Source organism: Euwallacea similis, chromosome 3 (genome assembly GCF_039881205.1).
Source record: "Euwallacea similis isolate ESF13 chromosome 3, ESF131.1, whole genome shotgun sequence".
Lineage (NCBI taxonomy): Eukaryota > Metazoa > Arthropoda > Insecta > Coleoptera > Curculionidae > Euwallacea > Euwallacea similis.
Window position 1 is genome coordinate 1,579,555 of NC_089611.1, and position 22,385 is coordinate 1,601,939.

At 36.2% G+C, this 22,385-nt stretch overlaps 4 protein-coding genes across 4 annotated transcripts in view; 2 read left to right on the forward strand and 2 right to left on the reverse strand.

The window, feature by feature from the left end:
* The window catches only part of Nup44A (nuclear pore complex protein Nup44A), a 240,627-nt gene extending 225,253 nt beyond the window's left edge, over nt 1-15,374 (forward strand). The window contains exons 2-8 of the mRNA XM_066406230.1: nt 12,492-12,659; nt 13,036-13,192; nt 13,248-13,391; nt 13,445-13,796; nt 13,853-14,010; nt 14,301-14,498; nt 15,165-15,374. Of these exons, the coding sequence (XP_066262327.1) occupies nt 12,549-12,659; nt 13,036-13,192; nt 13,248-13,391; nt 13,445-13,796; nt 13,853-14,010; nt 14,301-14,497 (1,119 nt within the window). The 5' untranslated portion in view covers nt 12,492-12,548 and the 3' untranslated portion in view covers nt 14,498; nt 15,165-15,374. The remainder of the gene's footprint in view (nt 1-12,491; nt 12,660-13,035; nt 13,193-13,247; nt 13,392-13,444; nt 13,797-13,852; nt 14,011-14,300; nt 14,499-15,164) is intronic.
* Nucleotides 1,228-4,618, reverse strand: nito (RNA-binding protein spenito). Its single transcript, XM_066406221.1, has 2 exons — nt 4,484-4,618; nt 1,228-4,394 (listed from the first exon to the last, which is right to left on the reverse strand). Exon 2 carries the CDS (start codon nt 4,325-4,327, stop codon nt 2,171-2,173), a length of 2,157 nt encoding a protein of 718 aa, XP_066262318.1. The 5' UTR covers nt 4,328-4,394; nt 4,484-4,618; the 3' UTR covers nt 1,228-2,170.
* On the forward strand, nt 5,381-7,468 carry mRpL13 (mitochondrial ribosomal protein L13). Its single transcript, XM_066406239.1, has 5 exons — nt 5,381-5,462; nt 5,523-5,602; nt 6,070-6,193; nt 6,921-7,075; nt 7,128-7,468. The coding sequence occupies exons 2-5, from the start codon at nt 5,579-5,581 to the stop codon at nt 7,359-7,361; spliced, it is 537 nt and encodes a 178-aa protein (XP_066262336.1). The 5' UTR covers nt 5,381-5,462; nt 5,523-5,578; the 3' UTR covers nt 7,362-7,468.
* LOC136419694 (leukotriene A-4 hydrolase) lies at nt 7,430-11,731 on the reverse strand. Its single transcript, XM_066406222.1, has 11 exons — nt 11,585-11,731; nt 10,500-10,555; nt 10,186-10,301; nt 9,984-10,123; nt 9,816-9,927; nt 9,682-9,750; nt 9,303-9,478; nt 8,717-8,903; nt 8,429-8,635; nt 8,232-8,376; nt 7,430-8,180 (listed from the first exon to the last, which is right to left on the reverse strand). The coding sequence occupies exons 2-11, from the start codon at nt 10,549-10,551 to the stop codon at nt 7,549-7,551; spliced, it is 1,836 nt and encodes a 611-aa protein (XP_066262319.1). The 5' UTR covers nt 10,552-10,555; nt 11,585-11,731; the 3' UTR covers nt 7,430-7,548.
* Nucleotides 15,375-22,385: the final 7,011 nt, after the last annotated feature.

Here is a 22,385-nt window from a genome sequence, read left to right on the forward strand (position 1 = left end):
TGAATTGGCTCAGATCATGTGCATAAAGTCATTTAATTGATGAACCTGTATGCTGAAATATAAAGTGAGTTTATTTTCTATTGGGTCTTCATGATTTGAACATTACCATACTGTTTACCTTACTCACCTCGCTTGCTGAGATTTGATACCTACACTCTTATCTATTGCTTACTGGTAATACCCAACAAGCTTTGTCTTTGCCGTGTTGAATCTTCGACATAGCCCTACAAGTGAGAGGGAGGAGTCCGTATTCTATCCATCATCGACCCTCCCACTTGTGTCAAGCCCACGAACCACCTAGTGAATCGAGTATCGTCAACAGGAATGTAGGTGGGTTGTTGCCAATTTTTTTGGGATTCACCTTTACTGCTTACTGGTGAACAGTTTATCAACAATGGGTATCTAGAAGAACATATCCCATAGTCACCAGATATTCACAGATTTTACCTACATAAACCACATCACATTTGCGCATATGCTTCATCATATATAGATTACGTGTTTTATTGATATAGGGAGTCAAATCGCTTTTTTCTAGAAATTAAATTCATTTTAATTTTTCCTACGTCTCATGTAAACGATTTTTTTTCTTTTCTTTAACACTATTAATTCTATAAAGAAGATTTTATATATCCATAGAAACGTTGAAACAAGGACAGAGTCCTGATCAGTTTCAAGGTTTCCTTGGAATTTATTTTCAAATTAAAGTCGTCACTATATTGATTTAGTGGTCCTTAATAGGTACCTACCTATGCTTACTTTAAATGTTAAAATGGTAATTTATTAGATAGATAGACTAAGGCTTTAATTCATATAAATTAAAAAAAAACAATAATTTAAAAATTCCTAGATTAAAATTTATATCAAAACACAAATTTCCCATGCGTTCCTGAGGTCGCTCCTCTTTGGTAAACCACTTGTAAAATTATTTTTACTTCCCCCAATTAGCCCATCAAATGCAAAAACATTTTAGAATCAACCGATTGGTGTTGCAGTTTTTTGAATATTTGAGTTTCTATTTGAACGTTTATAAAATTCTATAATTTACATTAATTAATCAGAAGGAACCTCAAACCTGAAAAATAAATTATCAGATAGGCACTGCAACAAACTTTCACCTTCACAAAGACACAGTAATCCCACAAACATACACAAAAATGGCACTATCTTAACATCTATAACTTACCCTGACACTTGCCTGCAAAGGAACTACTGAAGAAAACACTGTTTATAAAGAACTTTTTGTATTTGTCACTACACTATACAATATCGAACCATTCAGACAATTCCATTATAAAGTAAATGAAAAGGCCTGAATAAGTTATTCAGTACAGTCAACCAAAACTTAGCACTATCACATTACTCAGTTGTTCATACAAAACCACTAACTAATGAACAGTTCTTTCACATCCATTTTAAACTAGACATTTTCAGACGAAACTACCTCGGGAAACCACTATTTTACGTCGAATCAGAACAAAACTAATGAGAAAGAACTGCAAGCCACTTTTCCAAATTTTCACACCACTGATTTTTACATTTTTGTGTCTCCGTTGCTTGAACACTACATGAACATCTTACACATAATCAATTGGTTACAACAAATTAGCGCTGTTCTCCAATTTCCTGAAATCAAACGATAAAAGGTTTATAAACGGGATTAAATGATTGTTCACCCAAAAGACACAGAGCATAAATGGGCCGAATAAATGGGCCTAAAAATAGATGTTTTAAAGTGGCTTTTCATGTAAATTAGGTATGTCATATTTCTTAAATAAATAGTAAATTGTCACCAAATAGGCATGTATATAAAAAAATAATAGCAATTTATGGACAACGCAACTTTTATGGGGAAATGTAAAGTTTAACATTTTATAAAGAAAAAAGCAGCAAAAAAGGCAGGGTGTGACAATAACAAGCAAATAAAAAGGCAATTACATAGGGCAAAATGTGAGTTTAGTGATATTTGTCCTTGCTACTTAGTCAGGTATAAATAAAAAAATAAAGGAAAGACAAAATCACTAGACTCCTGGGTAGACCAAAAAAAGAAAAATCCATCCCATGTTGCAACATCAATAAATCAAAAACCCATATGACTATACCTAAAAATTCCAAATTTGACTTAATCTGTGTAAATAATGATAAAGTGCCAAATAACACAAAATAATAATTAGGCAGTACCCCCACGTACCACTACGATAATGAGATGGTCTTCCTTGATAGCTTCATCAGACAAATTGGGGCAGGACCTTTTTAGTAGTTCTGTCGAAAATGGACAAGGAGGGAAAGAGTATAATACTCCAGTTGCCTCAGTTTCTTTATTCAAAAGCGAGATAACTCCTGCTGCCTCTTTTTGCTTCAAATAAGACACCAAATTGCGCAGAGGTCTGGTTTGAACTGAGGTGTCTTCGTTGGTTACAGAGGCAGTGGATCCAGCCAATCCCAAAAATATTGCATGGGAAGTGGCGCTCTGAATGCGCTTTTGCACATCCTCCAATTTAGGTTGATCTAACCTAAGCCTTTGAGTTATCCGCAACTGATGTTTCCCCTCCTCGTCCTTCATTAGGCTTTCTACAATGTCAGTGTCACCCTCCATGAGGTGGAACTTGGCAGGGAAAAGAGAGTTTTTCAAAATCAAAGCCCCTTGCCATATTGTAATGCATTTTCTAGCAACCTCAGGCAAAGTTCGGCTAGATGCTAATAAACCTGCTCTACGAGAACCACTATCTGAATCAGAGTCTGGGGAACGTCTTGGCGACCGAGAGCGAGATCTAGCAGCTCTTGAACCAGATCTCCTGTATTCAGGATCTCTGGTTCTTCCCCACTCATCAACTTCTCCTTCAGGGTATCTTCGTCTCTCTGGGTAGGGCAAAGGTCTCTCTCCTCTGTAGCCATAACCAGCTCTATCATAGTCATACTCAGGGAAATCAGCCCTTCGGTAGTCATCAGCAGGGGCATCATAAGGATAGGGGGGTTTGGGCTTATAAGGGGGCACAGGATTTACATCAGAAAAATCAGTCCTCAAACGCCTATCTGGACCTCCCAAAGGGAAACCTCGCATTTCTTTAACTGCTGCTTGAGCAGCATCAATGCTGTCATATAGAATATAGGCCTGATTGTCTCCTTTGGTATATTCAATTTTTTTAATTGCCCCAAATCTATCAAATTCCCTTTCAAGCTGTGGTATTGAGGTCCAAACTCCCAATCCTCCCACCCAAATCCTTGTAGTAGGAGTTGCTTTGCCATAACCAATTTTACACTGAAATTTACCAATATATTGCCCTGAAAGCTCCACTTTAGCTCTATGACCCATGTCTAAAGTACTGAATCGAACAAAAGCAAATGCATTTCCAGTTCCTGGAGGGGGACGTTTAATGTCAATATCTTCAACAACTCCATACCTTCCAAAAATTCTTCGCAGCTCTTCCTCAGTTATATTAATTTCCAAATTCCCTGCAAACAAAGTTCTAGTGGCCAGAGGATCATCCTCAGGTTGTACGTGATGTAAATAATTAGGAAATTTGTCTTTTTTGCTCTCATTTTTATCAAATTGGGGACGTTGCATGTGTTGCCTAGGAGGTCCATAGGCATGAGGATGAGGACCAGCCATGTGAGGAGGACCATGATGCATTGGAGGTCTGGCCATGTAAGGGTCATGAGGAATGGGCATTACATCTCGTCTATAATCACGATGCATAGGTGCACCAGGTGGAGGGCCATAAGCCCTATCGTAGCGGTCTAAAGGCAAGCGACGTTCTGGTGAACGAGAGTAATGATATCTGTCAAATTCTGGGGTAATGGACCGAGGTCTACCTCTGTATGGGTCAGCTCGAGGAACTTCATAGACAGCCTCAACTAGAGCAACTTTATCATAGATAATTATGCGAGGCTTAGCATGCTTAGCATCACGGGCATCTTCAGAGCTGCGGAAGCAAACATAAGCGACACGTTCATCTACATCATGGGAAATTCTGATGGTCAGATCTCCATATTTCTTGTATTCTCTGTAGAGTGTATCCTTAATGACTTCGTCACTGGCTTTGGGATGTAAAGCACTGACGCAGAGCACTTTGTATGGGTAAGATCTTTCACTCGTGCGGGCATATTCCTCACGATGGGGGGAGACGTACCTGCGAGGACTGGGAGATCTGCCGCGGCTCCCCCGACGTCGCACGCGATCCGGGGTGACTCTTTCGTCGGAACTATCGTCGTAACGGCCCATACTAGACCTAGAGCGTTTGCTTCGTGGCGGTGTGTCCCTATCACTACTTCTTTTCATGCCAGTATTCGGTATGCTTACTGTAATACGGTCCTTCCCTTTGATCATACGCACCACTCAACACATCAATCAATTAACTGGGCACAGGCACAATGGATGACACGGCACTCCCTTCCTAAAAACACAATGCAAAGCACTGCGATTACGATGCGACATTATGCATTAAAAACTAATCAACAATTAACTATGAAGAAAACAACATACTTTACACCACACAGCACCAGATATACCGTCTTTTTAATGAGATTTGAAGCAAAATTTTATCACTTTGCCAACGCATAAACGTCTTTTCCATTCTCATTCACAAAATGGTGGATTCAGTGCTGGCAACTGTTTCAATTTAAAATGTCCTACACGAAGATCGAAATGTCCCTATATTAACCCAACTTTTCTGTAGAAAATTCCCTACTCAGATTATTTCTATATTAATCCTTGTTAGACATTCAGACGTGATTCAGTCGTGCACGATATCGCTTGAAATATTTTTATTGCAATTACGATTAGCATTATGATAAAAAATAGGCATTTCGATTCCCTTCAGAATAAATGCATTCTCATAGCATGTATCTAATTGGTCGCTACTTAAAGCGCATTTCTTCAAAATGTTCTACGATTATTTATATGCAGAAAAGAATATTTGATTTTCTTCCCGAAACGTCTTTTAACGATTTTCCTGCTTGCTTACGATAACGATAAATTTTCTTCTGTAAGCAAGAACATTTTCATTTGATATTCCTGACTCATGATTGAAAAAGTTCACCAATTTTTTATGATCAACTAACGTTTAAATCATTAGTCAATATTGTGATCCAGCAACTATATTCCCAGTTCCAAACTATGAATTAGCAATGCTAGAAGGTGTTATAGAAAAATTAACTAATATCCATAACTGTTTGTTGATTTCGATTATTAGGATGGTGCAATCTAGCCAGAAATTAAAATTATATATCCAGATAATTGTTTTACCTTTATTTATTCAAAATAATACATATAATGCCTAATAATCGCAAAAGAAGTAAAGAGGTTGACGGAAATGCGCTGTTGCCTAAAGTACTAATTCATGGTTTTGAAAAACAACACTCCTACTCTAACCTCACTTTTTGAGCCCCAAAAAAACCAAAGGTTTAAGCACTCTTTTATACATTAAATAAACATTCTATTTGAATTTTTAATTAAGAATAAGGTAAGAAAATCAACGCTCTTCTCATATTTCAGTTCTTAACGAAATGTCTCGACTTCACAGGTTAGAATTGAGTTACTGTAATTGAGCCTCCACCAAACATTTTTTCATGCCAAGCTATGTCTATTGTAAAAAGAGTTCAGGTAGGTTTGTCACAAGGTTAACATAATTTTATGTAAAAAAAAGGAGACAAACAAGTGCTTAAATTATTTGTTAGACAATGATTGGCTCTGTTTGGCAGAAGTAAGACTTGGTATAAAATTGTACAATTACTTAAAATTCGAAGCAAAAGTGACGGTAGCTCCATTTAACATCGCAAATCACTGACTTATGCATACATCCTCTCTCGCTGAATAGAGCAATCACTATAAATCGGTTATCCAAGATATAAATTGCTATACAGTTGCATCGCTTTTGATGCTGTCAAGCAGGGCTATTAATACTAATATTAATTATTTTTCGACCGGATCTCCGGACATTTTTTTAATTTTTGGTCAAACCCCCTTGGATTTCCAAAAAACACAAACATGTCTGGATATCCGGACATATGGAAACCCTAAATAATAATGGCATGTATTGGCCCATTTTAATTCTATAAGTACAATTTCAGCAATGGGCAACTTTTGCGAGAATCTGGCACATTTACGATGCTACATGGCAGAACCCTTTTGATTCTGCAGAACTCATTAAACGGCATTTAATGGGACTCTATAAGCCAATATATCATCCACTGAGTAAGCCTATTTTAAGGAGTATATTCTGTATATCTTTTTCCGAGCTGCAGATCACTAACGATTTTCTGTGCACCAAAATAATTTGGAAATGCCTCGAAATACCTCAAAATGTTTGGTACCGCGGAAATACCTTGAAATACCACAAGTGTGTACATTAGAATACCTCAGCGATCTGCCCCTCGTTTTTTTTCTATTTATGGAATTATTTTGCAAATAATTTTCAATAATTCTGGGAATTTTAAAAACAATCTAAAATAATTTGAAGTTTACAAAATTTGCCTAATGATTCCAAAATTTTTTAATAATTCTAATAATGTTTCAGAACAATGGGAAAAACCCACAATAAACCTTGAATACTTGCCACACTTATAAATGAGCTAAAGTAATTCCAGAAATTTCAAAATAATTCTAAAAAATGCTAATTAATTTCTACTTTTCTTAAAGTATGTCAAATCGTTCTCAGGAGACAAGATGTATACATCAACACTCAAAATAATTGTGTTCTTTTTAAACATATCTGGCCAACAAAAGTTTCCTTTTTTTTTAAAATTAATTCTTCCATTAATATTTCGTGAATAGTTAATGAATAATGTTTTATTATCATAAAATTCACAAATTATATCACTGATGGCTAAGTGCCTTTTGCCTCTATGACAAAAAAATACCATGAACTTTCCTGGCTCCTTAGGCTATTTATTCACTTATCGAATTTTTGTGTCTCTATCAGATGATTGTGGAGATCATGTAATAGTAATAAACACCTCAGAAATAGCACTGCCAGGTGATGAATGGAAAAAAAGAGTTTACTTCCACCATACAGGTTATCCTGGTGGAGCTACCTGGACTCTAGCTTGGGAGTTACACAAAAAAGACCCAACAATGGTATAATTCCACCTTTAATTTATTCCCACTTGCATCATTGCTAGGATTTTAGATCATGAAGAAGGCGGTATATAACAATATGACCGGAAATCTACAAAGAAGATATACAATGCAAAGGCTACATCTTTTTTCTGATGGCAATGTACCTGAAGATTTGTTGAAGAATGTTTCAAATCAAATAAAACAGCTGAGGCCAGTACCAAAAAGACTAGACCATTATGATGAGGAAGTTGTGAAGAATTCTCCAAAGATTATTGATTATCCCAACGATTATATTGTCAGATAGTAGTGGGTGTTAGCTGGATTATATAAATATAGTAGAGGGAATTAAGTTTTAAATATAAAAAAAAACCATAAACCCAATAATAAACAATGTAATTCACAGTCTTAAAACTTGCAATTCAAAAACCACATTTCGGCTCACCATTCTTATTATAATTTGCAAAACGTTATTGCTCAAATCATATCAAATCCTACAATTCGATGTTTAAATCCTTCGCCACCATGTAAGCAGAAACATGCATCATATATTGCCTATTGGCTTTAAAATTATCAATGGCCTTTTGTCTTGTGTGCTCCCAGGCATATAAATCCCTATACAGAGGCCTGAGGAACTTCATACGCCCCATCACATTGATCCAGTTGATCACAGCCTCCACTTTCTCCTCCCAGCGTGCCATAATACATATACGTAACCATCTGAATTTAATTTCCGCATTTTTCACATTATCAAAGTCGAAAATTTTATTCAAATATTGAAGTTTTGTTATTGATTGAGCAGGGTTTTCCGAAAGTCTCTGTAATATGTAAATTTTCTGGTATGTAGATAATTTCTCTTTATCTTCCGCAGTGATTGGGGCTGCATCCACGCCATTCCACTCCAAATACTTATGGATTATTTCGTCACAAACTACTGCTAATGATATGTCGTACTTTGGTATCACTCGAGGCATTCCTGGGCTGTATAACCATGTTTGCCAATCTATGGTGTTAATTATGTTCATTTCAGAAAAGTACTTTTGAAAGTATGCTTTAAATGTGCCAGAATCAATAGATTGGTATTTGTACTCCTCAAAATACGCTCGCATAAACGGTTCCATTTTAGCTGAAAAAAATAATAATAGTATACACAACTATGAGGTATTAATATAAGTACCTGGACCCCCAACAATATTTTCTAAATACCTCAAAAACGTTTGTCCTTTTTCGTATGGAACAATAGAAAAGGCGTCATCAGGGTGTACTCCGTTGAGATCGACTACCAGCTGGGTTAAAGGGTTAGTGTCGCCCATTAATTTAACCTAAAGTTCAAGCAATAAAATAGCGAAAGCTGGACAGAAACGCTATACTTACAGTTTCGTATAATTCGCCAACATGCGTATATGCATCGAAATCTTGGCTTTGACGGGATTCTAGCCTGCCCTTAATTTTTCTTTCAATGAAAACAGTGAAGCCTTCGTTGAGCCAAAAGTGCTCATAATTCCTGTTGGTGACCAAATTACCGGTCCAACTATGCGCTATTTCGTGAGCGATTACGTTAGCTAAGCTCCGATCTCCGGCCTAAAATGAATAAAATAGTCATCATAAAGTTCTATACTTGGAGTATGGAAATTGATTAATCAGTTCAAGTTGAAATTATACCAGTAAAGTCGGCGTGACGAAGGTGAGACAAGGATTTTCCATGCCTCCATACGGAAAACTGGGTGGTAATACTAGTAGGTCGTAAATGCCCCAGACGTAGGGCCCACATAAATCCTCTGCAACTTTCAATTGGTGTTCCGTATCTGCGAATTCATACGCGCATTCCTCAATCATTTCTTTTTCACACCTAAAAATGATAAACTGATTTTTTGACTTAAGCAGAAAACACTTTAATGGAAGGATGAAAGCGGATAAAAATTGACAGTTGTGAGCTTTTCTGGGCTTACAAAACAATAGAAAATGTGTTATTACACAAGCAATGTTACCTAAGGAATTTTCAGACATAATTCTGTGATTCCAAAGAAATGTGAAATCTGTTCATAAATTATATCCCTGAGGTTACTATAACCATAGTCAACGAGACAAGACCCAACGGAAAATTATTGTTAAAGTTCGCATTATTTCATTTATCTATTTTTCTAATTGAGAACTTTTTATACATACTACCTGCAGATTGCATGAACTGTTTGTGTTCATTCTAGTTGAATGTTATATTTCTTTAACAGAAAGTGAAATGAATACTTGCCATACATGCGATCGCGGACCAATCTGTCGGGATTCCAATACTCCTACAGCAATGGCAATCAAATATGAAGACATTGGCACTATCTGCACAAAATGAGACAACTTTCCACCGTTCAACTCCTTGGTACCATCTCGAATTGCAGACATTAGAACTGTGAATTCTTGAGGGGCTGAAATCTGGAAAATTCATTGTTAAATACATTTTTTAAACATTGAAAGTTTTGCCTCTAGAAGTATATGTTTTATTACATGATTTACCTATATATGTTAAAGTAATAAATCTTCCCGTTAGGGATTATTTGATATCTTAAACCATGTCAAATCAGATACATAGACTTTGTTTATAATCCATCTAAAATTGTGGCCTCAATTTAACTTACTGTTGCTGTGTAGGGAGCTTTAACACCAGGAGTATCTTGACAAGGTACCACTGACCTGGCATGAGTTGGCTATATGCAGAAACAATAATTTAACTTATAGTTTGATCAAACATATATTAATCTGAACACCCTACCTGAAACTGACTAAACACAAATGGATGTTTCTTTCCTGTAGTGCATTTTGCAGGAATCCACTGAAGGCCAGAGGCTATAGGACTCGTCTCATAATTAATACCAATTTTATAGCTGCAATCATATAATTTGTCAATCGCCAAAAATCAAAATTTAACATCAAAACCTACTAGGCCTTTTCATCTTCTGGAAGCTGAATGATTAATTTTGAGCCATACTTAGCTACAAGTTCTCCAACTTTGAAATTAAGCTTTTCTTTACTATCTACATCATAGACACTGGAAATGTTCAGATATAGGGTGTCTAAAATCTTGAAGGAGTAGAATTTAAATAATCAAGAAATAGGGTAAAACATTTTGAATATTAACTCACAACTTCTTTAATTGATTTATCAACTTTTTCTACTGTGAGCTCAGTGGTTCCAGAAAATATCTTCCTGTCAAAGTTCACACTTAGGTTCAAGGCAATGTTTGTTACTCTAGCAAGCTCTGGAATTTGCAAATAAATGCAAGTAAATCAATTATATTAAATCCTAAATTGCCAATAGGCAAAATGTGATAATTACAAGTAAAGTCAAGGGCTAAAAAAGTTTTTAATTGCTAGTGTTCCCAAAACCCAAACATGCTCAATAGCTGAATTAATGAACAAATAACAACTTATAAAAGTACCAACGAAATTCAACTCACCTGGTCTTGAAAAGGAGCTGGGATCCAAAGGACTAAGACCTGATTTCCTCATAGTGCTTGAAAGTGAAATAGATAGGTTTTGAATTCAGTTTATTACTAGGTGAGAAATATGTTATCTAAGTATTAGGAGAGATACTTAAAATTGATATGAGTGCCTGTTAAGTGATAAAACTCATAAACATGGTTTTGTGATAAGAAAAGTTGAATTGATTCAACAAAGCTAGCTTTAAATTATTGTGCTTTGTTACTGAATAAATGATTGCTAAATGAAAAATTCAACATTAAATTTCACAGAATAGGCCACTTCAATCCACTTGAGTTATGTATATCTTGGACTCTATCAAATTTTTCTTTAATGGCTCTGTGAATGGGTCCTCTCATGTAGAAAATAAAATTTAGGGTGTGAAAAATATTAAGGATGCAGTCTGCTGATTTTGTTTTTGTTGTTTGAGATTCTATAATATGAAGTGGGAATAAATTTTATGTCTTGATGTTCCGCTTTTCCTCTCTAAATACATTATGATGCAATTAGCTTTTGGAATATTAATTATTACTCAACTCTATAATATGATTTTCAAAATTTCTTGGTGTATTCCTATTTTTTGGACATATCATATATCAACTGAAGACCTATTCTGCCCTAAGTAGAAACTGCCAATAATTCAATATTCAATCTAAAAGCCTCTCTTATATTAGAGAGCAGCTAAATTGATGTCTCCTTCAGATTGAGTTCCCTCTGTCATATGGTATTAAGTCTAGTATTGTAATGGTTACACTAACATACCAATTTTTTTGGGGAATATCTGAATTTATCACCACTTGAGATGCAAATTCGATTAACAAAAGAACTTGTGCTAAATGCATTAGAATCATAGTGCAAATTGGCAAAACATTAGTGTTGCTGGACTGTTAATGTGGCTATAGAGATAGCAGCTTAAGATAAATTTATTTAGGAACATGTATAAAGAATTAATGTTAAAAAAGTTCTGAGATAAGGGAGGTTGAAAATTGTAGTTTATCAGGTATCGAGAGTTCTTACTCAGCATTAAAAACAAATAATATGGATTAATAGTATTTGTACTTACCTTACGAAGTTCCTGTTTAAATTACAAGTATTAGACCGATGGTCTGGATTATGACTGAAGAAAGAAAAAAACAATTTATTTCAGTATAAAAAGGAAATATTTTCAAAATTTGCTCGATTCACCAAATTTCAAATTACAATCAGCTGATAATGATAAATGTCATAGTGGCAAACATTAAATGCTACGTTGCCTATTCGCACTAAAATTAGCAATCCTCTTGAAATTTCAGTTAAAAGGGAATGATTAAGTAACCAGTCAAAGATTGCCAGGAGGCATGTACTTCGTTATTGAACGCCAGTAAAATTTCGCGATTAGTTTGAAAACATTAAATCAAAGAAGTGTGTAAAAGATTTTTGTTTACCTTTTTAAAATACATGTAGTGTACATTCTTCTGCACATTACAACAGTTAAGAACACTTGATTTGATATTCGCATAGTTTGAGGATATCTAGGTACGATCATATTTTAAACGAATTACCGAATTAAATAAAAAATACACATTAATTATTTTGATGATTAAAATCACAAATTTAACCTCCAAATTGAGTTTTCACAGGAGTACAAAATTGGCAACGTTCTGTGCAAGGCTGCCATATGTAAAACCATTTTTAATGTTCAAGTATAAATAATTCATGTAAACTTTGCAAATAATGCTTTTCTTTTTTACCTCCTAAACTAAATGTTCGTGCGACTGAGAATCTTATGCATTCTATAGGATTTTTTTAACGACTACATTAAAATCTTATGCAAGCAAAAGACATAAAGTGCGATAGAACTTGGAAATGAAAAAGTTTGCTACTCTGTCTGATCAGTTGTTTCTGAACGCCGAATTTCGTTTCAACTTTGAGGTTATATTGATACCTTGTTGAACATTTATTTTTTGTGCTTTTTATTAATAAAATCATCTTTTGTACCAGAAATTGATACCCGCATTAAATCTCGTTGGTGAGTCCCAACGGTAAATATGTTTGAGTGTCAAGAAATTTCCGCTGAACACAAAGATTTGATCCATGACGTCTCCTATGATTATTATGGGGACAGAATAGCTACCTGTTCCAGCGATCAGTATGTAAAAGTAAGAACATTTTTATTTTATTACATTTGCAAAATTACTGTGTGTTAACTAACGCCATTTTGCTTGCTTAATTTTTATTGTGAAGTATATTAAAAATAACAAATAATTGCTGCACGAAGAGCACCTTTAATTAAAACTTGGCCCAATGCAATATTTTCTTTCTCTAGATGAGACTATTTAGAGCAGAAGAATGGATCTGCATCAAGATACCTAGAGTTTTGGTTAAAGTGTTGAGGAATGTGTTAGTTTATAGTTTATTGCAAGACTTGAATTATATTGCATGCTATTGGTTGTTAGTCTATAATATACCTTAGGTTGCAGTGGAATCACTTTTGCTTCTATCGATTTCAACAAAGTTTATTAATAAAATTTGCAGGTTTGGGATCGAAACAAAGAAGGTCAATGGTCCTTATCCTCAAGTTGGAAAGCTCACAGTGCGTCTGTTTGGAAAGTTACATGGGCTAATCCAGAATTTGGCCAAGTCTTAGCCACTTGTTCTTTTGATAGAACTGCAGCAGTATGGGAAGAAATTGGTAAATTTCGTTAAGAACTCATACATTTTGATAATTGATAATTTAATGACTTTAGTGGGGGATATCCCAGGCCCTGGTAAACGTGGGCAAAGACACTGGGTGCGTCGAACAAACCTTGTAGATTCTCGAACTTCTGTGACAGACGTTAAATTCGCCCCAAAACAACAAGGATTACAACTCGCCACATGTTCAGCTGAAGGTTTATTTGAATAACTCAGCATGTTAGTTAATTTTATGTTGAACATTATTTAGGAATTATAAGAATCTATGAAGCTCCAGATGTGATGAACTTAAGTCAATGGACTTTGCAGCACGAGGTTCAGTGCAAATTGCCTTTGAGTTGTCTTAGTTGGAACCCCAGTTTGTCTCGAGTGCATCCCCCAATGATAGCAGTTGGCAGTGACGAACCCAATACTACTCCTGGTGGAAAAGTCTTTATTTATGAATACAGTGAAAACAGTAGAAAATGGATTAAACTAGAGACACTTAGCAGCATCACTGAGCCTGTACATGACATATCGTTTGCCCCGAATTTGGGAAGACTGTTTCATATTTTAGGGGTTGCTACCAATAATGTAAGGATTGTTAACCTCACCCCCGTAGAGTGAGTATTTTTCTTATTGCATATGAAGGCAAATAATTGAGATTGTTGGATTTTAGTGACGAACAATCGCAGGTTAGCGGTCTAACTAAACTAGAGCTTCAAACAGTGGCTCAGTTTGACGAACACGGGTCTACAGTGTGGAGGGTTTGTTGGAATATTACTGGGTCAGTTTTGTGCTCCAGTGGGGATGATGGGTGTGTTAGAATGTTTAGAAGTAAGTTGCACAGATTTTTGGCATAAAACTATGTAGGGTGTTTCTTAAACATACTGTGCAATTTTAAGGGGGTTTTTAAATTTAAAAAAAAAGTTCATATGGACATATGTATGCATTAACAAGTTTAGCGGTAGAATAAATTTCCTGTTTAATGGAACATACACATAAAAACTCGTAATTTCTTTTCTTGAAGTTATCTTCCTGTTGGACTTACCAGTATCTCAATAATTTGACCCTAATTAGTGAAAAGAGCTACTTGACTTAGTGATTGTTTTTTTAAATTGTTGTAGTACACAGTAAAACTTCGTGGAAACAAGAAGCAGTATTAAAAGGTGATGGAAATCAGGTGCCAACTGCAATGGAGGCTGCTCAAAGTTCGTCTCAACCTATACCTCAAGGGTCTCCTGTTAGTTCGATTGCTGCTCAGACTGCTAGATATATAAAGTTGGGCGCTATTTCGCAGCCCAGTAGAGAGCCTTGGTACTGAGGTAAGTTTTGGATAACTAAAGTAGATAATAGGTTTTTTGAGAAACAATTTCGAATAGCTTAGAGTGGTTTACGGAGACAAAATTTTGAATATGAAAACTGGTCAAACTCAATGGTATAGTCTAATTTTAAACGTTTTTAAGATTTTTTAAAAACTCCATTGCTGGAACTATACTTTCAGTCTATTTTTATATCCTTAAACCCTGGTTAAATTAAAAAAGCTCCGATCTCAGAAATAAAGTAATCCTAGAAGCGTAGCTAGACCGTGGGGGTTGCAACGAAATTTTAAATTCTTCGTGCATTGGATTCCTATCTTGACCTTTATCTCTTTTGAAAATCGCCAAGTACGATGCTGATTTTCTAAAAGGAAACTCGAACATCCTGGCTTTTTAAGGCGATTTTAGATTTTATGCTTAACGAGTGATTCGATCAGTGCGATCCTAACTTTGGAAGTTAGTATTTAATCAAGTGTTTGTGTAGTCCAGCGCCCACTGTAGTATCGTACATATTTGCAGACTTGTTTCTCTAGGTAAGCATGAAGGCATGCCTGACCCTATGCATGCCCATTAACATTATAATTTCCAATATCTGTAAACTAATTTATGTTTGATTTTTTGTCATTTAATTTAAGCATAATGTTGCTTTAAAATATTATTCAATAATTGCAGGTATCTACATCAGACCAGGACTGTCTTACTTGTTGCCCTAAGTGCTCTATTAGAAAAATAGGACAAACCATTGGATTTGGCAAGCTACAAACGCAGAAATGATGTTGAAGAGTTTTTATTTCATAATGCATATTTTTGCTAGTTTTGTAGATTCTTAATTACACACCTTTAGTTTTATGTGCTTTGAATATTATAAGATTAAAAATTTCTTATGAATCAACACATATCATTCTTATTCCCCCCTTCCTCATTCCTATTTATCAATAACTGTATTCTGAAATTTTTTAACGATTTTTTGTACTAAAAATAAACCAGCATTCAAGTCTTGTCAGTATATGACTCCCATTGAAGCAAAATTGGCAAAATCGCGTCACAGCGAAAACGATTTCCCAGCTGAAAATGTACGCGATCAAAAGCATTCCGCGAGAATTAATTACTTATTCCCAGTCTGGCTTTGGCAGTTCTCAGTCAGACAACTGCTTATTTATGCAAAGGCATCATTCAGCACCCTTTTTGTCTGACGAGTCACACACTTCTTATCCGGGAACAATCAGAGCCGATGAGGACGTACCCCGCATTCATACGAGCTGCCGCATTTCATTCGCCCCTCTTCTTGCATCTCCCAACTTGACAAGGCATCCGGATCTATGACGCCACCGAGGGGCTCTCATTCTTATATATCTTTATATTGCATTGTCGTGGTTTAATTTTGAAGGAAAGATGAAGCGGTTTTATACGTCTAGTTAGTCTACATGTTCTTCTTGAATGGTACGGGATGAGACTTGGAAATATTGCGTATAGGGGAATGACTCATATAGCCGGATGCAAGAGGTGTATTTGGCAGTAGAAGCACGACTAGCCTTTTATTTGAGATTTAACAAAAGTCCCGTAGTTTTCAACGCGGAAAAACGAATGAAAAATTTATAGAAAATTGTCTAAATTTTTGCCGAATTAAGCGAGCCGCTGTGCTCACCCCTACATCCGCTTTTTTTATTATATATTATGATTGAATGCGCTTTGAGGTCAAACCTTCTTACTTTGTCGCATAAAGTGTGACTCATATTCTTAACGAAATGAAAATCGATTATTAGTTTTTGGAAAATATTTTTTATACACCACCCTATACACACTTATTGTGTTAAATAAAGGGTTCAAAGAACCTTCAAGGAAATCCTCAAAGGCAGAACTTAGGGATATCAAGTATATTTAGGACGTAGATGTGTTGCCCTTGGAAACACTAAAGATTAAGCCAATATTAGCATCCCATTCACCGAAAACAATCCGGCCGGAGATCAACTGACGTCATGTTTGCCATCCTAACCAATTCCGGAGCCTTCAATTATACCCCAAGTCCAATATGGTACGGGATTCCCCCAATGGCAGTGAGCACGTTTACACAGGGCGCTATATTGCGACCTATTTGGTTTTATTATTTGCTTTGGGCCCGCATTGAGCGCGTACAGAGCGCATCTACACGTTTGCGGGAATCTGCAAACACACTTGACACCGTTTCTCTCGTTATTATTTCGCCTAATATTAGAAGACGAGGCAAACACGGATAGTGTTTCCATAGATATTGAACGGAATAAAATCGCTTGCCGGTGGGTTTTGCGGAAATTAAGTTGCGAACTTCTCCGAGGAAACTACTTAGGTTAAGATAGTCGCAAATGTTTATAATAAGACGAACATTCAGATTATTCTTGGAAGTTTAATAGTTGTTGGAGGAATATTGAAACTTTAGGGCGCTATTCATTGCGACTCGGCAAAGTTGACTCACCGAATTAAGTTTGTGATTATTTCTCCGTCTAATGGAGGGATTCATCGATAAAGAAAACCGGAAAAAATATGTCTAAGGCCAACTTTCCCCGTTTCATTTCTCTAACGAGCGTCATAACGGAATAGCAGGAAAAATCCCAATTTACAACCGGCCGTTACCCCGGATATTTTCTGTGTCTCTAACCTGTTCGCCTCGGTTTCATAACCGCTATTTCTTTTTCCCAGGCCGAGGACACAAATAAGGCCCCGGCTTTTTCCTGTACGCATATTTAATTTACTAGGATAATAAAAACCACCGGGCCTACACGGAGCCCATATCTAAAAACTAATTTAAGACGCACCGTTGCCAGAAATCCGGGTTTTATCTTCCCAACTGCGTTCCGGTATATCCGGAGTCCTCATCGTGGAGGACATTTTCATTTCAGGAAAATATGAAATATCGCACGTTTGTCCTCGTTAATAGTCTTTATGCGGTACATTTCTAAAGTTAATTATCTAAAAATGTTAAAAGCGCGAAGTGCACTTCGAACATATCGAACATCTGCAAAATTCTGCAATTCTTTGTAATGAAGCTCTGGGAGTCCTCACATTTTCAAATGATAACAATATGGTTGAGCTTGTCAAAGGTACAGGAGAACCGAGGAACAACTTTAAAAGCCGGAGGTATTGTCGTAAAATTAGTTTTGTTGGCGGTTGAGGGATGGCGGAGCTCAAAGCGGCACAATGCAAGCTAGTTATATCAGAATGTATTTAAAGGAATACTCTCGTGTCGCAGTTAAATAATTTCGAAATAAGCATTTTCTTAGCGTTCTCTAGATAAATATCTTTGTCTATGTAAAGCCCAATTTATTTATTTGATAAAATTAATCAGGTGCCTTAGAACTGATTGAACAAACTTAACGTGGATATATTATGCGGTATCATGAATAGTAATGAATGGCGGCACACAAAAGTAGAAAATTTCATTTAATTCAGCAATTTAAAAGTAATTTATTCAATTCCGGTCCTGAATCCAATAAAACAAATCCGAATCGATCGTGTTATATCCGCGACCCAGTGAAAACGCAATCATTATCCAAATCCCAATGTGACAGTATTTCGCCCGAACATTAATAATAGGAAAATTCAATCCCTTTCAATTATCCAGCTGCTTACGGACATTCTAGCTTCGAACTTTATTGGTTTGTTTGAATACTAAAATATTTGTAGGGCAATCCATCAAGTTTGCCTCTGAAGGGTTTTCCTCTCCTTAATGAAAACAAAAGGGCACCGAGAAAATGCGGGCATGGAGAAATGCGAGAGAAAGGGATGGGCTTGTATTTTTAAACGGGGTACCATTTACGCATTGATCCATAAATAAACCTCTCGAGGGGTGTTTTCCAGGTTTTTGGGTTGTTTGCAAACAAGTTGGAAGTGCAGTTTCGGAAACTCATTTTATTATTGAATTATGAGTTCGGAATTAAAACGAGAAATGGGAGGGTGACTTTCGGGCCATAAAAACAACCCCTTTGATTACGTTATAATTCATTTATATGCTACCTGCAAACACTGTAATAACTTTTACGATTGGGCAATTGTATTATTGGCGCGAAAATATCATATCGACCGTTAAGGGGAAAACTTCAAGGGAAATGTTTTCCAAATTCAGTTATCTACTTAGCAACAATAAAATCGTACTTTTTGATTAACAGTCCCCCGTTTCTCAGTTGGTTTTACGACGCAAACCATCAACTGGCATCGACGAAATTTTATGGCCTATTAACCTAAACTCTCTCGACTCCGTCGAATCAGAAATGACGACGAAACGAATAGGAATAAACTCAAAGTTTATTGCACATTCAAAAGGGCGTCATAATATGTAGCTTATTTCCCGAAGCGGGTCTCGAAAACCATCTCGTACTCCCCAAAATTTCCTTTTCAAAGTGCGTTTTAATTTCCACATTAAAATAACTGCAAAGCCCTCAGTCTTCGTATTAACTTGAGTGTTTATTTTCTCCTGTGTACTTTATAGTCTTTGAGGAGCACTAAACTTCAAGGGTCTTATTATTCTATGGTTTTATTCCTTGGTTTATGCACTCTGGTGGGTATGACCTATAAAATGGTCATTTAAAAGAGTATTGAAACAAAAGGGTCTATGACAAGAATTCAATTCAATTCATAATTGGGTGATTTGGTATTTTTTTGGTTCATTTCGATTTGGCTCATTATAGGTTGTTTACAATTTGGAAAACGTTTGTCTGTCAAATTACTAGCAGTTTTTACATAACTTTGTTTTAATTGTGTAGAAACAATTGTCCCAGTGATTTTATAAATAAACATTTTCTAAAATTTGGAATCGTCTATAATATATTGCGGCAAGTTGCAAGGATGCGCTTGGCTGCTTTTTATCGAATTGAGTTATCGGGGCTCATTTATTTTTTTTATGAATTATTTTTAGTATATTATTCTGTACCACATTTAATTGTCTAAGAGCATTGTTATGTAAATCACCCCACATAATTGTCCCATAGATTATTATGGACTCCACAATGGTTTTATTCCAATTTCAATTGTTTTTGGTCAGTACAGTCCATAGATCATTGATACACCTAGACATTTTGTAAATGATACTTTTTAAAAATATTATTATTGAAACTGCGACTGTGAAGTTGGGGACGACTTGTCTACCTTAATGATAATGCAATATAATTAGTTCTCTGGACATTTAGGGTCAACTTATCGTTGCCGAGCCATAGTTTTACTGTAATTAGTCCTTTCACAGTTTCCTTCTTTGTCCCTTCCTAAGTTTTGCCTGAGAACATTATTGTCGGGCTGTCACATACGGAACTATCACCATCAATTCGTAAGGATGTCAACGAATAATTTATGTGTCCTATAAAAAGTATCGAACCCAACATGGTCCTTTGGGACACACCAATTTTAACATAAGTGGATTGCTTAGAGTATTTCTAATATATGTATAAGTAAATAGTTCTCAAGACACGCAACATAGGGCCGCTAATACCATTTCTCGTTAATATTGCCAAGAGCCTGTCAAGAGGCACTATGTTAAATGCCTTCTCCAAATTCAGAAAATTGCCCTACATTCCTAATTACTGTAATTTTTCTATGGTGTATTTCGTTAGCTGATAAAGCGTGTTGGTGGTGTCAGACCCACTAAAGAAACCATACTGATTTTTAAGCCAAATGTGTTTCTCTCGGGAAAACCTAAAAGTCTACTTTTTGGACACTTAACATACAGGGATACACCGGATAGAGTGGTTGAAGGGAAAAAGAAACGGGTTGTCTTATTTGTCTTGGAAGGCAAAGAGGGTCCAGAACGGTGCAGGTGTGACGATGCGTAAATTGATAATGTTAAAAGTGGAATTGTGTAAATATGAGACACAGGATGGCTATTTTTCGAGATCATCAGGCCAGATTAATCCCAGATAGATAATATTTCTCTTTAACAATGGAGAAAATGGAAGTGGCTCCCCCCCTAACATAATATAAATCCGTCCAGAAAACGACAAATTCAAAAAGTTTCCATCAGTTTGAAAGTATCCATCCGGCTTTCCAGCAAAGAAATGTGCCACTTACAGACATGAGTAAAAAGATGGGGCCATCTGTAACCAGCGCAGCTCGGCAATCCGTTCGAAGACACAATCGGGGCCAAAGCTGCACCCCGATAGATGCACTTTAGAGTCTGATTGAATCCGATCAGTGTGCACTGCATACGAAACCGCCACTTTTGTTTAAACCCTCAGACTTAACTCGAGTTCGTGTCGCGTTTCTTTCAACTCTCTCAAAGTTCCGTATGACGGAATCAGTGGCGGCGATAACTCGCGAGCTCAGCTGCGAGTAATCGCTGATAGTTAAAGACCCATTTCGAGTGGAATGTAATTGCGTTCCGATCTAATGAAAGATAAAGAGGGTGTTCCACTATCTATCAGGAAACTACATAATAATAGGACCGTAGTAAATTGCCTCTTGAACTGGAGGTTTGCTCCGAAATTTATCAACATAGTTTGGAAAGTGACGATGTACTATTAAAGCTAGTGCTTCGCACTTGAGTTGTCAAAGAGCGGATCCGGATTCCGCGGTAGGTCTCAACGCGGAAGTTTCGCAACCTCTTAATCTATCCAGTTCTGGCGGCAGTTAGGAAATAATCCCCCTGGAAGAAGACGAAATAAAAGAAACCCTGAGATTTGTCGTTGCCTAATAGAGGTGCTCCAAAAACTGTCTAACCCTTTTCGTCTGCTCTCGCAGAGAGAATCCTTCAGATTTAAGCACGGATAAGACCAGGCAAAGAAATAAGACAAAAAGTAACAATTTTTCAGCGACTTTATGATGAAGTGGCGTGAGTTTTGTTTTTATTTTAGCCGGGCCTTGCACTTGAAAAGGAACATAAATCTCGGGATCCTCTTAAACAGCGTAATTTAAATTCCCTTTCAGGGCAGATTTTTAATTTCATAGACAATGCATTTTAAGTCGGGAAAAAGATTTTTTTGCTCAACGTCTTATAATTTTTAACTCAGTTGCAGCCCATGTTATACTGTAATACTAATCTTTTGACTAATAGGTCTCCGCCTGGGGTTTAATGACTTTCTTTGTCATTTTTAGAACAAAAAAGCTTTATGGCCATTTGAAAATGCAACTGCTAATTTTCCTTCAAAATCACATTTTATTCACCAAATGGAAATGGAATGCTTAATCGTGCGATTGAGTTCATAAGGAAATGGTTGAATTTTTTTATTCTTGAAACTTCCGAAAAAGTCATGAATTTTTCCTACTGGTTCGTCTATTGTCATACAGGCTTCAACAGTCAAAAGCAACAAATTTTGTCTTAGTGATGCCGAAAGAACGTATCATCATAATACGTGATAAATAAGCTTGGTTTGTGGAAGTCATATTCCTTCCCAACTGTGTGTTTACATTTTAGTTTTTATGCCAGAAACACCGAGTTTACGACCAGCGAGTGTTGTTTTATTTGTACGGCTGTAAAGCTATAATAACACCCGTCTCTCCTGGTAACGAGTGATAAAGCAAAACAACGCCTGTTAATTTTTTAATCATCTTTAATCAGATAACTACGCACAACATTATTTTACTTGCACTTAGAACATTAAAACCATATAATTTGGACGCAAAATGCTGTCCGTCCCACGGGACGAAATCTCTGTTTCGCATCGAATCTCAACCTTCAGCCGCGGGCTTAATTTTCTTTCCTTCCTCTACACGTAATAGTTATTTACGTATATATTACGTAAATCTTCCAGAACCTCAGGAAAAGCATTTTGTATAAAAGACAAAAAATAAGTTGAGCTGTTCAAGTGGTTTAATAAAATAACTCACTCAACAATACCTACCTACATATTTGCTCTAAACTTTCTTTGGTAATGGTTTTGATAATAATATTCTTGACTAATGTGCAGGTAATCTTCAGTCTTGTAAAGAATGGTCTTG